At 43.6% G+C, this 11,348-nt stretch overlaps 1 protein-coding gene across 3 annotated transcripts in view; it reads right to left on the bottom strand.

The window, feature by feature from the left end:
- Positions 1–6,830: 6,830 nt before the first annotated feature.
- The window catches only part of ppm1f (protein phosphatase, Mg2+/Mn2+ dependent, 1F), a 134,884-nt gene continuing 130,366 nt past the window's right edge, over positions 6,831–11,348 (bottom strand). For all 3 annotated transcript variants that reach the window (XM_032511259.1, XM_032511258.1, XM_032511260.1), the window contains one exon: positions 6,831–7,232. In XM_032511259.1, the coding sequence (XP_032367150.1) occupies positions 6,844–7,232 (389 nt within the window). In that variant the 3' untranslated portion in view covers positions 6,831–6,843. The remainder of the gene's footprint in view (positions 7,233–11,348) is intronic.

The raw sequence follows: 11,348 nt of genomic DNA, 5'->3' as shown, positions 1-11,348 counted from the left end.
CAACACCATATACCAGAACAAGATCGAGGGTGTGATTAAAAATGTGAGTCAGTTTATGAACACTTTGAGAGAAGCCAATCTAATCTAATAGAGAGATAAACGCAGTGCTTTTAAGGCTTCACCCATCATTTTCATTCGTGCACATTGAATATTAAAACCCAACAAATAATAACTTTGTCCGTTTGTAGCACTAAGTTGACAGAAATACTCAGCAATTATGTCGGATAAAAATTCCGAGTATGGAACACAGGTGCTGGTACACTTTACACAAATAGAATTGGTTTGCATTGAGTTTCCCCTCTGGGTGTGAAAGACTAAGAAACAGACTTTCAAATGAGTCATAATTTAGTTTAGGTTTAGAGCTGATAGTAGACTAGAATCGAAGATGGCTGTAACTCCACTCCTCGGCCTGTGCCTCGAGGAATGTGAGTATTAATATGACTGGGGGGGGGGGGTGATTCATTTAGACTAACATTCCATCAGCCAGGTTTCAGTAAGACAGAATAGATCAATATTAGAATCTGATTAATCATTAGTACCCCTTTAGAAGAGAGAGATCTGATGTTTAAGGTCCACATTTAATTCTCTATTCTTTTGCACTATTGCACTTGTGGTTTAATTGTTATGAGGTTTTCATGCACAGCTCCCCTTCTGTTTACCTTTGATTTAAATAATTTTAATGGTCGGGGGGCAGACACCGTCACTATGGGGTTTTTACTAGGTAACTCCCGGAATAAAGGAGCAGAGAAGTGTGTTAGACTGGGACTCTGCCTCCTGGTCCCAACTATGGATTGTCAAGGATTAGGTCCACTAATAAACCTGTCAAGATTTCCAGAAATGAGAGCTGCTCCATCCCAAGTGGGATGAATGCCGTCTCTCCGGCATCAGGCCATTTTTCACCTGATATTTTGTGTATCCCATCCCCTAACATGCAAAGGGTTGTCCTGTCATTATGTGTTTTTTCTGTGTTTACCAGGTCACTATAAACAACCTGAGATAATATGGAGAGATCTGCTGTTTTCTAGCAAAAGTTACATAGCGGACACCCAAAACATCAGGGCATTTTTCACCTGATATTTTGTGTATCCCCTGTTTAACTTGTCTCAGGTTGTGAATACATTGTAGTCATTAGTACATTACATGTACAATGTACATTACATACATTATTGTCGTGAAGCCTTGCGCATGCACAGTTCTACCCAAAAGAGATGACAGATAATTGCCCAAAATGCATAGCAAAAGGACTTTGACTAACTAAAAGTTCTATAATACTGATGTTCCCTTTATCCATAGGGGGGTGCCAGTGGACATCACTCTCTAGTTAGCTCTGCTTTTGCATTTTAGGACCAAGGCCAGCTACCAGGGGTTATAAAGTCTATAGTAGTTTTATCGATGGGCAAACTTGTGAACTAGTGACTCGTTTTTTTTGTCCAGTCTTGTTAATGTAAAACAATCACTGTGAAAAATCATTTATATTGACTTGGAGTGTGCTAAACCTGTGAATTACCAGTCATTATCACCCAGAGAAAAGACATACAGTTCTGATTGGCTGGTAGGATGGCTATTAATTCTGAGTAACGGGATACATATGAAGTAAAAAAAGTAAAAAGTCACTATTCCATTGTGGTCTGTAAATGGTAACTATAACAACTATAGCAAACAACAGTTCAATGCAGCCTCACAGAATTGCTGCGGGTGGTTCCCTTCTTTACCCTCCTTTATTCCAATTAGGCAGATATTCTGGCGACGGCTACGGCTTTCAAAGTTTCTCTGTCTGATTGCAATCTTTTCACTGTAGTTTCCAGAGTCATGACAGCTCCAGATCGTCAATATGTTTTGTGTTCTGAGTTAGCAGACTGTAGAGAGTTGACGGTGGTCTGCAACTCTTGACAAATGGAAGCTATTTCTTGACAAAGGGCAGCCGTCTGAGTATCCATTTTTGTGCCCAATGATTTAATCATCTACATAATTTTTTCGACATTTTTTGAAGAAATTAGTGGTGCATCCGCTTCGGTTGAAGAGCTAGCACCTTTCTTGCTCGCAATTGAGTTAGCTGACTTGTTAGTGCAATTAGCCATTGTTTTTAAACTTAACGAAATGCGCTGCAAAGGCGTTATATCTTTTTCTAAGTGACTTGACTTAAAGTTATATAAGTTTAGGATGATTATATATTTATGTATTTGTATTCTGCATGCTAAAAAACAATTAAATTAAAAGTTGAATGCCGAGCTCAGGACCTTAGCCTTACATGCTGAATGCCAGCCGGAAGTCCCCTTATCTGGTCTTTCAATGAAAATAAATCAAATTAAACCCACACAAATGGTCCAGGGTAATACATTATTCTGTTCAGGCTCTGTCAGTATTAACATTTAAGTTCATTACAAATAGCCTGTTATTACGTCTGGATTTTCTCTACAGAGAATTAACAAGTTTAGTTTTATTGAGATTCATGTTTGTTTATTTACCACAGGAAATAAAACTTCATTTTGTTGGTGGCTGCAATTGCAAAGGAATCACCAGAAATTGTAGTTTGGGGTTTTTGTTTGGGGTTATTTTTCCAATTCGGCCTTCCCTGTGTTTTTTTTCTGGTTTTCTCCCCTGTCTTGTGTTGTCTTGTGTTCCCCTGTGTCTGTTTGTTCTGCTTCCTGTGTTATTTTGATAGTATGGTTTCCTGTCTTGTTTAGTCTTGTCCAGCTTTGCTTTGTGTCTGTCTGATTGTCCAGCCCCGCCCTAATGTGATTCACCTGATGTCTCACCTGTTCCCCGTTACCTCTTGTATTTAACCCCTGTGTTCCTCACCGGTTTTGTGTTCTTTTTCCCAGGCCTGTTTTGGACCCTCTTCCCCTTGGCTTTTCGACTTCTTGTGTTCCTCTGATTTGGCCTTTCCCCAGTGCTCCCTGTGGTTTTTCTTTGGACTGCCTTATAGATTGCTTCTTTTGTTTTTTCAATTATCCAGTATTCGCCCGCAAACCTGCATCTTGGTCCTCCTTCCCCTGCTACCCACAACAGAATGATCTAACCAAGATTATGGACCAAGCGTGTTATGTTTTTGCACCCCTCCTCCACCCCCTCAAGCCCGCGGCGGACCTCGTGTCAGCTACGTTCCGCCTTTTCTGGCGCCCCTCCGTGGGCTTTCTTGTGCGCCCTCTAGTGGGCTTTTCCGCGTGCCCCTCCGTGGGCTACGTCATGCGCCCTCTCATGGGCTTTTTTGTATGCCCGCTCTTGGGCCCCCTAGTGCGCCCTCTCTTGGGCCTCCTCACGCATCCCCTCGCGCCTCCTAATTCCCTTCCCTTTGTCCTTCTTCGGTCCCTCTGTTTGTGAGTCTCCCTCTCCCAAACTCTCTTTCTCTGTCTGCCTGGCTCCCTGTGTTCCTCTTCTGTGTCTGGGTCCCCCTCGTTTTGTCTCCATCTCGTCTCCGTCCTTCTCGTTCCGTCTCTCTGTGTGTCTCCTTCGCTCTGTCCCTTTCTCTCCCATTTTCTGTTGGTTTGCGTGTATGTCTCTCCCCCTCTGTCCCTCTCGGTCCCTGTGTGTGTCTGTCTGGCTCTCTGTGTTTTGTCATCCCTCCGTCTCTCAATAGCTCTCTGTGTGCCGCGATGTTCCTGCCCGTGGTCCCTTCACTGCTCCCTTTCTCTGTCCCTCTCCTCCTATCCCTCACTTGTCTCCGTCCTCGCCCCGTCCCTTTACTTGCCTCCAACGCTCTGTCTCTTTTGGTCCCTGTGTCTGTCTGTCTTGTTCTCTGGGTCCCTCTCTCTCTTGCTCTCTCTCTCTCTCTCTCTCTCTCTCCCTTTCTCTCTCCCTGTGGGTCTTGCTTTTTGTGTCTTTTCCCCTCTGTCTCTTTCGTTCCCTGTGTCTGTCTTGTCCTCTGTGTCACTCTCTCTCGTTCTGTTAGTCTGTCGCTCTCTCCGTGTCCCTACCCTTTATCCCTCCTCGGTTTTCTCTCCTCTGGTCCTTCACTCGCCACTTGTCTCCAGCCCTTTTTCTGGACTTCTTCGTGCCCTCCTTCCTTGTGCCCTCTATTAATGCTCTTTCTTTGTCTGGTCTCTTGTCCCATCTCCTCTCTCTTGTTGCCTCTCCCTTCTCGTCTCGCTACTCATCTCATTTCTTGTCTCCCTGACCCTTCTTGTCTCCCTGACCTTTCGTCTCGTCTCCCCGTTCATCAACTAGCCCCTCTCTCAGCTCTTCTCTGTCCCTCTCGCCTTTCGTTTTGACTCCCTTGTCTCGTCACCTCTTCCTTCGTCTCATTACGTTGCCCCTCTCGTCCTATCTCCTGCTTCTTCCGTCTCCTCTCTTTATCCTGTCTCCTCTTTCCGTCTTGTCCCCCCTCTCGTTTTGTCACCTCGTCTTCTTTGTCTCGTCGTCTCCTCGCCTCCTTTGTCTCCTAGTCTCTTTCATCTTGTCTCCTTCTTCCGCCTTGTCTCCTTGTTTGTCTCCTTCCCTCGTCCCCTCTCTCTTGTTTCCTCCTTCCTTCCTCTCCTTCGTCCCTCTCTCGCTCCCTCCTTCCCAGTCCCTCTCTTGCTCCCACCTTCCCAGTCCCTCTCTCTCTCCTTCCCAGTCCATCTCTCGCTCCCTCCTTCCTTGTCCCTCTCTCGCTCCCTCCTTCCCAGTCCTTCTCTCCCCTTCCTTGTCCCTCTCTCGCTCCCTCATTCCTTGTCCCTCTCGCTCCCTCCTTCCCAGTCCCTTCTGCTCCCTCGTTCCTTCTTCTCCAGTCCCTCTCTTGTCGCCCCTTCTCTCCTTCGGTACTCCCCTGGGTCTCCATCCCCAGTGCTCCCTGGTTCCCTCTGCCTCTGTCCCTAGGGTCCTTGTGCCCTTGCTCCTTGTGCCCGTTTTTTTGTCCCCTGGTTTCCCCGTCCCTCGGCCCCCTCTTTCCCGGTGTCTTCCGCCCTTTGTGGGTTGTTTTTTGTTTCCTGTGGGTTTTGTTGGTTGTGACATCTGGGATCTGTCTTTGGGGAGGGGGTACTGTTGTGGTTTGGGGTTTTTGTTTGGGGTTTTTGTTTGGGGTTATTTTTCCCATTCGACCTTCCCTGTGTTTTTGTTCCCGTTTTCTCCACCTGTTCCCGTTACCTCTTGTATTTAACTCCTGTGTTCCCTTTGTCTCTTGTTAGATCATTCCAGTCGTGCGTCCTGTCTCTGTGCTCAGCCTGTCTGTCGCTGTGCTCCGGCTGCCTGTTGCTGCGGACATCCCTGAGCCTGTATCCCTCGTGAGTTCCCCACCGTGCTCCTCACCTGTTTTGTGTTCTTTTTCCCAGGCCTGTTTTGGACTCTGTTCCCTCTGGATTTTCGGACTTCTTGTGTTCCTCTGATTTGGCCTTTCCCCAGTGCTCCATGTGGTTTTTCTTTGGACTGCTGTTTTCCCTTGTGGATTGCTTCTTTTTTTTTCAATAAATTATCCAGTGTTCGTCCGCAAACTTGCATCTTGGTCCTCCTTCCTCTGCTACCCACAACAAGAAATATCACTTAAGAATGCAAATAATGACAAGTTTCAAGTCTCACCCACTAATTTCATTATAATTATGAGAACGTCAATTGAACAATTAGGTCAGTAATCTAACTTTATTTAATGTAAAACATTTTGTGGGAATGTTCTCACATCCTTTATAATGCTTTATCATTCTATCCTTATTTCTCATAAATAGGAGGGTATGTTTTCTACAACCCTTTATAAAATATACCTCCCCAAAAAAATCCTTGCACCCATCCTTTGTTTCATTAAACTTTACAATTTATGATATCAATGTTTGTACTTGTTATACAACCGTGTACTTTGTTATATATTAGTTACCCTACAACCTTAACTTGTGCAAACAAACTTTTTTTTTTTTTTTAAATGTAATCACGTTGGTTTCTTAAAGGTTGCTGTTAACACACATTTTTTTTCTGTTTTTATTCTCATTGCTTTTAATTCAGCTGTAAATACCATAAATTTTAAACAGCACACAGCATTTTCAGTCATACAGAAGATTACAAAATCATTACAACAGACATATCTATAATGCTGTTCTCAATAAGATGCGATTAAGAACTGTCAAAGATTTAAAAAAACAAATACTGTCATAGTGTGATCCAGTAAATTAAGCAACATGTTTCACATTAACGCATGCCAAGCTTATAGTTTGTTTTATCATTAGTACTCATTTTAAACAAAGCTCTGATACCTAAAAATGATAAAGCCTAGAAATAGCAGGACCTGTACTCCAGAGATTCAACAAACTATCAGTTTCATTCTAGTTGCAAAATGTACTTACTGATTGAACTAATTTCCTGCACGTTGCACAGTGCAAAATGCTCTCATTAGTCATACTGCTTGGCATTACAGTTCAACTGATATAAGTTCTTGTAGGCCTATAGGCATTTTATAAACTAAAACTGACAATAGCTACTAGAAGGATTTTATTTTCCTCTGGGAACCCTGAAAGTATCCCTAAAACCACTTTCAAGATGTTTAAGTTAATTTCTCACTTAAACACAAAACATGCACGCACGCACGCACGCACACACACACACACAATGGTGTTTATCCTTGAACATTTAAATCACAAACTGAGCAGTTGACAGAGCAGGAGGAAGGAACATGTTCAGGGTCTCAGGAGGGCCCCACCCACCACAGCTCACTAGGCCTGAATAATCCAACAAACCTTTTCCAATGATCTTGTTCAAAACCTCAAAAATCAACACTTTTCCTCCAAAGCAGTGACATAATGTGACTAAAGCCTGCAACGTTCATGTGTTTTGTTAGTATTGAATGAGCTTTGTCAGTCTGCAGAATTTCTGACAGCTCGGGAATGATAAAATGTTGAGTCAGGCAGTAGTTGGGCACAGTGGTGTTGGGGCAGCAAACCTCCTTCTTTACTGCTGTGGTGCATCTTGTGAGAAGTCCTGAGTAGCTTGTGCAGGTCCTGTGCTGGCGTTTTGAGCCAGCAGCTGCTGCGGTGGACGCAGAAACACCAGCATCACTGTGATGTTATCACTAGAACCGGCTGCCTTAGCATGACCTACCAACTGTTGAGCAACGCTCAGTCCAGCAGTGTCCTCAGACTGTTCCAGCAGAGTGTCTGCCCTGCCCTTGGGGTCACAAGACAGATGGAGTGCATCCAAGACCATATGAGGGACCTCCGAAGGTTTGACTGCATCAAAAAAGCCATCGCACGCCAGCAGCACATAGTCCTCGTCCCCGCACAGCTGGGTTGTTGAGCAGTCGGCATCTCCAGACACATAGGGCTTCTGGTCAAAGTCACCTGTAGGAGGAATGGGATGTGTGATTACCAGCTTTAGCTTAACCGAACAGCACTGCCATACAGTGAATCAATCCTAAAGGTTTAATAATTAGGGTTCAAACTGCGAAGTGGTAGAACCCTTCTATGTTTGTCTGTTTTAGTTATTATTAGAGACTCAAGCCCGAGGATGCGGGAACCGCAGTAGTGCAAAGTGCTACACGGTTCACAAAGCAGGGCTTGGGAACCCTACCGTTTTGCTAAGGATTCTTCTTCTTCTCCTCCTCCATTATTATTCCTCTCCGCGTAAAACACCCGCTGCAGCCTAAACCGTACATGGTGGCGGTGTGCCATTTTCAGGACTGGCTCAAAACTCTGCAAAGACCTCAGCCGCAAAAATAGATCCACTTCCACCACTAGGTGGCGCTATAGCAGAAAAATGCATTTGGCCCTATAACTCCCAAACCGTATATTGGAAATTTGAAATCCATGTATCCACGCGTTTGATCCAATTGAATTTCCTGATATAGGCCACGCCCATTTCCGCCTAGACTTTTATGCATGAAAAATTGCGATTTATCAGAAAACAACTTTTTCAAACTCCTAAAACGTGCAATGGATCTGCACGAAACTTGGCACATATCATCTCCAGACCAACCTGACAAAAAGTTGAAAAATAAAATGTGCGCATATTACGCACAAACAAATTGGTGTAGCAAACTACGCAACACCAACTTTGACATATCTCGGACAGAATAAATGCTGTCGAAACCAAACTTTTGATTATTCCTTGGTATGACCCTGTGAGGCTCTAAAACAAATTTCACAACTAATGGCAATTAGGGGGCACTACAAATACAAAATTTATATATCATGAACCGTTCATCCAATTTTTACAGAATTTGATGGATACCATCTAGGGCTACTCCTGAGGCGGCCCTTACAGTTGGGTACTGATCGGTTATAGTGGGCGTGGCCTATAGGACCAAGTTTGGGTTAACCACTTAAAGTTAAACCACACTAAAGTGAATTACTTGAAATTATCCGTGGAGCTGACCTGACTTACCAAATATTATATATGTGGACCACTAGGTGGCGATACAATGACATCAAACGTGTTTTTGCCTATAACTCCCACAAAATGCCTCACACATTAAAAATCTTTACATCCACGTGTTCACTGAATCATGCCGAGTCACATGATATAGGCCACCTACTTTTTCGAACTCGTCCTAAGCCGTGTGACAGATCTACACAAAACCTGGTAGGTAGGATTTCCAGATGGCCCTGACAAAAAGTTGTGTAAAGGATTTTGCTACGTTAACGTATGCGCATTCGACGAACAAACAAATTAACGATTGTAAACTACCAAACATATATCATATCATATCTCTGCCAAATTATATGTTATCAGCAAAAGACTTGAGAGCATTGTTTCCCATCTCTCTGCAATTGTCTCTCCCAAATTTGGTGAAGATTGGTCATTGGGGGGCGCTATAATAAACGTTTGTTGGTTTTGTCAAAAGCACAATGCATTTCAATGGAAAATTTGCAATTGCAATATCTCTGCCACAATAAATGCTATAAATACCAAACCTTGGCATGCAACTGAAGGGTTCTGTACCAAACTTGGTAAAGATAGGCCATTAGGGGGCGCTTTAATCAATGTAGACAATTTCCATTCTGAGGTTGAGTGCGTCGTACATGACGCCAAACGGCCCTTCTGGTTCATAACTTTGTAACTTAATAATATAACTAGCTAAAAGCTAACAGTGGCTCCATTCTGCTGATGTCTTTGTTGTATTCCTATCCCTTACAGAAGGTTTTGTATCCAGCCTAGAAGCCCAGAGTTTTTTGGGGTCATTGTGCTATTAATCCATACTATAACATGCGCCTCTCAATATTTCGTGACATTTGCCCCCCCCCCCCCACCGTTTCGCTTTGAGTTCCACTTTGTGCGCTCTCCGGGTCATTGGGGACAACTTGCGCTAGTTATTATTAGTTTTCTGCCGCGCCGGCTCAAATTCCTGTGAGCTGGAATGAGCTAGAAACATGAAACTTGGGGGAATAACTGGAAACGGTGTGCATGTACTTCATGTATATGTACAACTATAGAAATATGAACCCAATTGACAACATGGTGGCGCTGTAATTACGGCTTCAAAATGCACTAAAACTATGAAAGGCAATGCCCCCCACACCATGCGTCTGATTGAAGGTGCAGCTTAATGTGCTCTACTGTCAGCTGATTACGGTAGGCGTACCTGACTCATTTCCGTTTCCGGTGCTTGTGTGTGTTGGTAGCGAGTTGGTGGCGAGTTGGTAGCGTGTTGCTGCTCACTAAATACCAGTTCAGTTTGTTAGATTTGCTATTACAGCGGCTAACTGTCCACTAAACAGTTATTCTTATAGTAGTTCTGCCTAAGCACTCACAGATCTTTTCATTTTTCAGCAACTTTCGTTAAATTACAGTTATTTTTAACGCTTGGTAGCTAACGCTAGTACTTTAGCTTAGCTGCTAGCAACTTTAGCTTAGCAGTTAGCCATGTCGTCTCCCTCTCCAACTTTTTCTTGCTCAATGTGTGAGATGTTTAGTTACTCCTCTGCATCATTTAGCGACAATGGTATGTGTAACAAGTGTAGTTTATTTATAGACATGGAGGCGAGGCTTAGTCCGGATCTGCACCATGATAGATCAGTCGTTAGTTACTGTAGCTAACCCCCCCCCCCGGTAGTTGGCGCGGGCCGGCATGACCCTGAGTAGCCGTCCCCCGGCAACTCTTGAGCAGCCAGGAAAAGGTTCCTGGGTTACTGTTTGTGGCAAAAGTAGTCGTAAGCTTTCAAAGGCCTCAAACCACCACCATCCTGTTAGGGTTTCTAACAGATTTTCCCCGTTCAGCGATACACCCGCTGAGAAACCAACTCTGGTTATTGGCAGCTCCATTTTGAGAAACGTGAAGTTAGCTAAGCCAGCAGCCATAGTTAAGTGCATCCCTGGGGCCAGAGCGGGCAACATTGAATCTTATTTGAAACTGCTTGCTAAGGATAGATACAGTAAGATTGTTATTCACGTTGCCGTTAATGACTCCCGGTTACGCCAAACAGAGGTCACCAAGATTAATGTTGAATTGGTGTGTACATATGCAAAGTCAATATCAGACACCCTAGTTTTCTCTGGACCCCTGCCAAATCTAACCAGTGATGATATGTATAACCGCATGTCGTCATTTTGCCGCTGGCTATCGAGGTGGTGTCCAGATAATGATGTGGGCTTTGTAGATCACTGGCAGTCTTTCTGGGGAAGACCTGGTCTGATTCGGAGGGACAGCATTCATCCCAATTGGGATGGAGCAGCTCTCATTTCTAGAAACCTAGATAAGTTAATTAGTAGACCTAATCATTGACAATCCAGAGTTGGGACCAGGAGGCAGAGTCGCAGTTTAACACACTTCTCTGCTCCTCCTTTCCAGGAGTTACCTAGTTAAAACCCCATAGTGACGGTGTCTGCCCCCCGACCATTGAAATTATTTAAATCAAAAGGTAAACAGAAGAGGAGTTGTGCATAAAAACCTCATAACAATTAAAACCACAAGTGCAATAGTGCAAAAGAATAGGAGAATTAAATGTGGACTCTTAAACATCAGATCTCTCTCTTCCAAAGGTGTACTAGTAAATGAATTAATATCAGATTCTAATATCGATTTATTTTGTCTTACTGAAACCTGGCTGGGTGATGGAGAATATGTTAGTCTAAATGAATCCACCCCCCCAGTCATATTAATACTCACATTCCTCGAGGCACAGGCCGAGGAGGTGGAGTTGCAGCTATCTTTGATTCTAGTCTACTAATCAGCTCTAAACCTAAACTAAATTATAACTCATTTGAAAGTCTTGTTCTTAGTCTTTCACACCCAAGCTGGAAATCACTGCAGCCAGTTCTATGTGTTATAGTGTACCGAGTACCTGGTCCATACTCTGAATTCTTATCCGAATTTGCAGAGTTTTAGTCAAATTTAGTGCTAAAAACGGACAAAATTCTTATTTTAGGGGGAAAACAAAAATGTGCAACTGCTTAAATAAAATGCTAAAATTTAAATAAACCAATTGTGCCAGTTGCACTTAGTGCAGTAGTGTGGTGTC

The sequence above is a fragment of the Etheostoma spectabile genome, unplaced genomic scaffold, assembly GCF_008692095.1.
Source record: "Etheostoma spectabile isolate EspeVRDwgs_2016 unplaced genomic scaffold, UIUC_Espe_1.0 scaffold342, whole genome shotgun sequence".
Lineage (NCBI taxonomy): Eukaryota > Metazoa > Chordata > Actinopteri > Perciformes > Percidae > Etheostoma > Etheostoma spectabile.
This window is presented reverse-complemented; position numbering and strand designations above follow the sequence as displayed.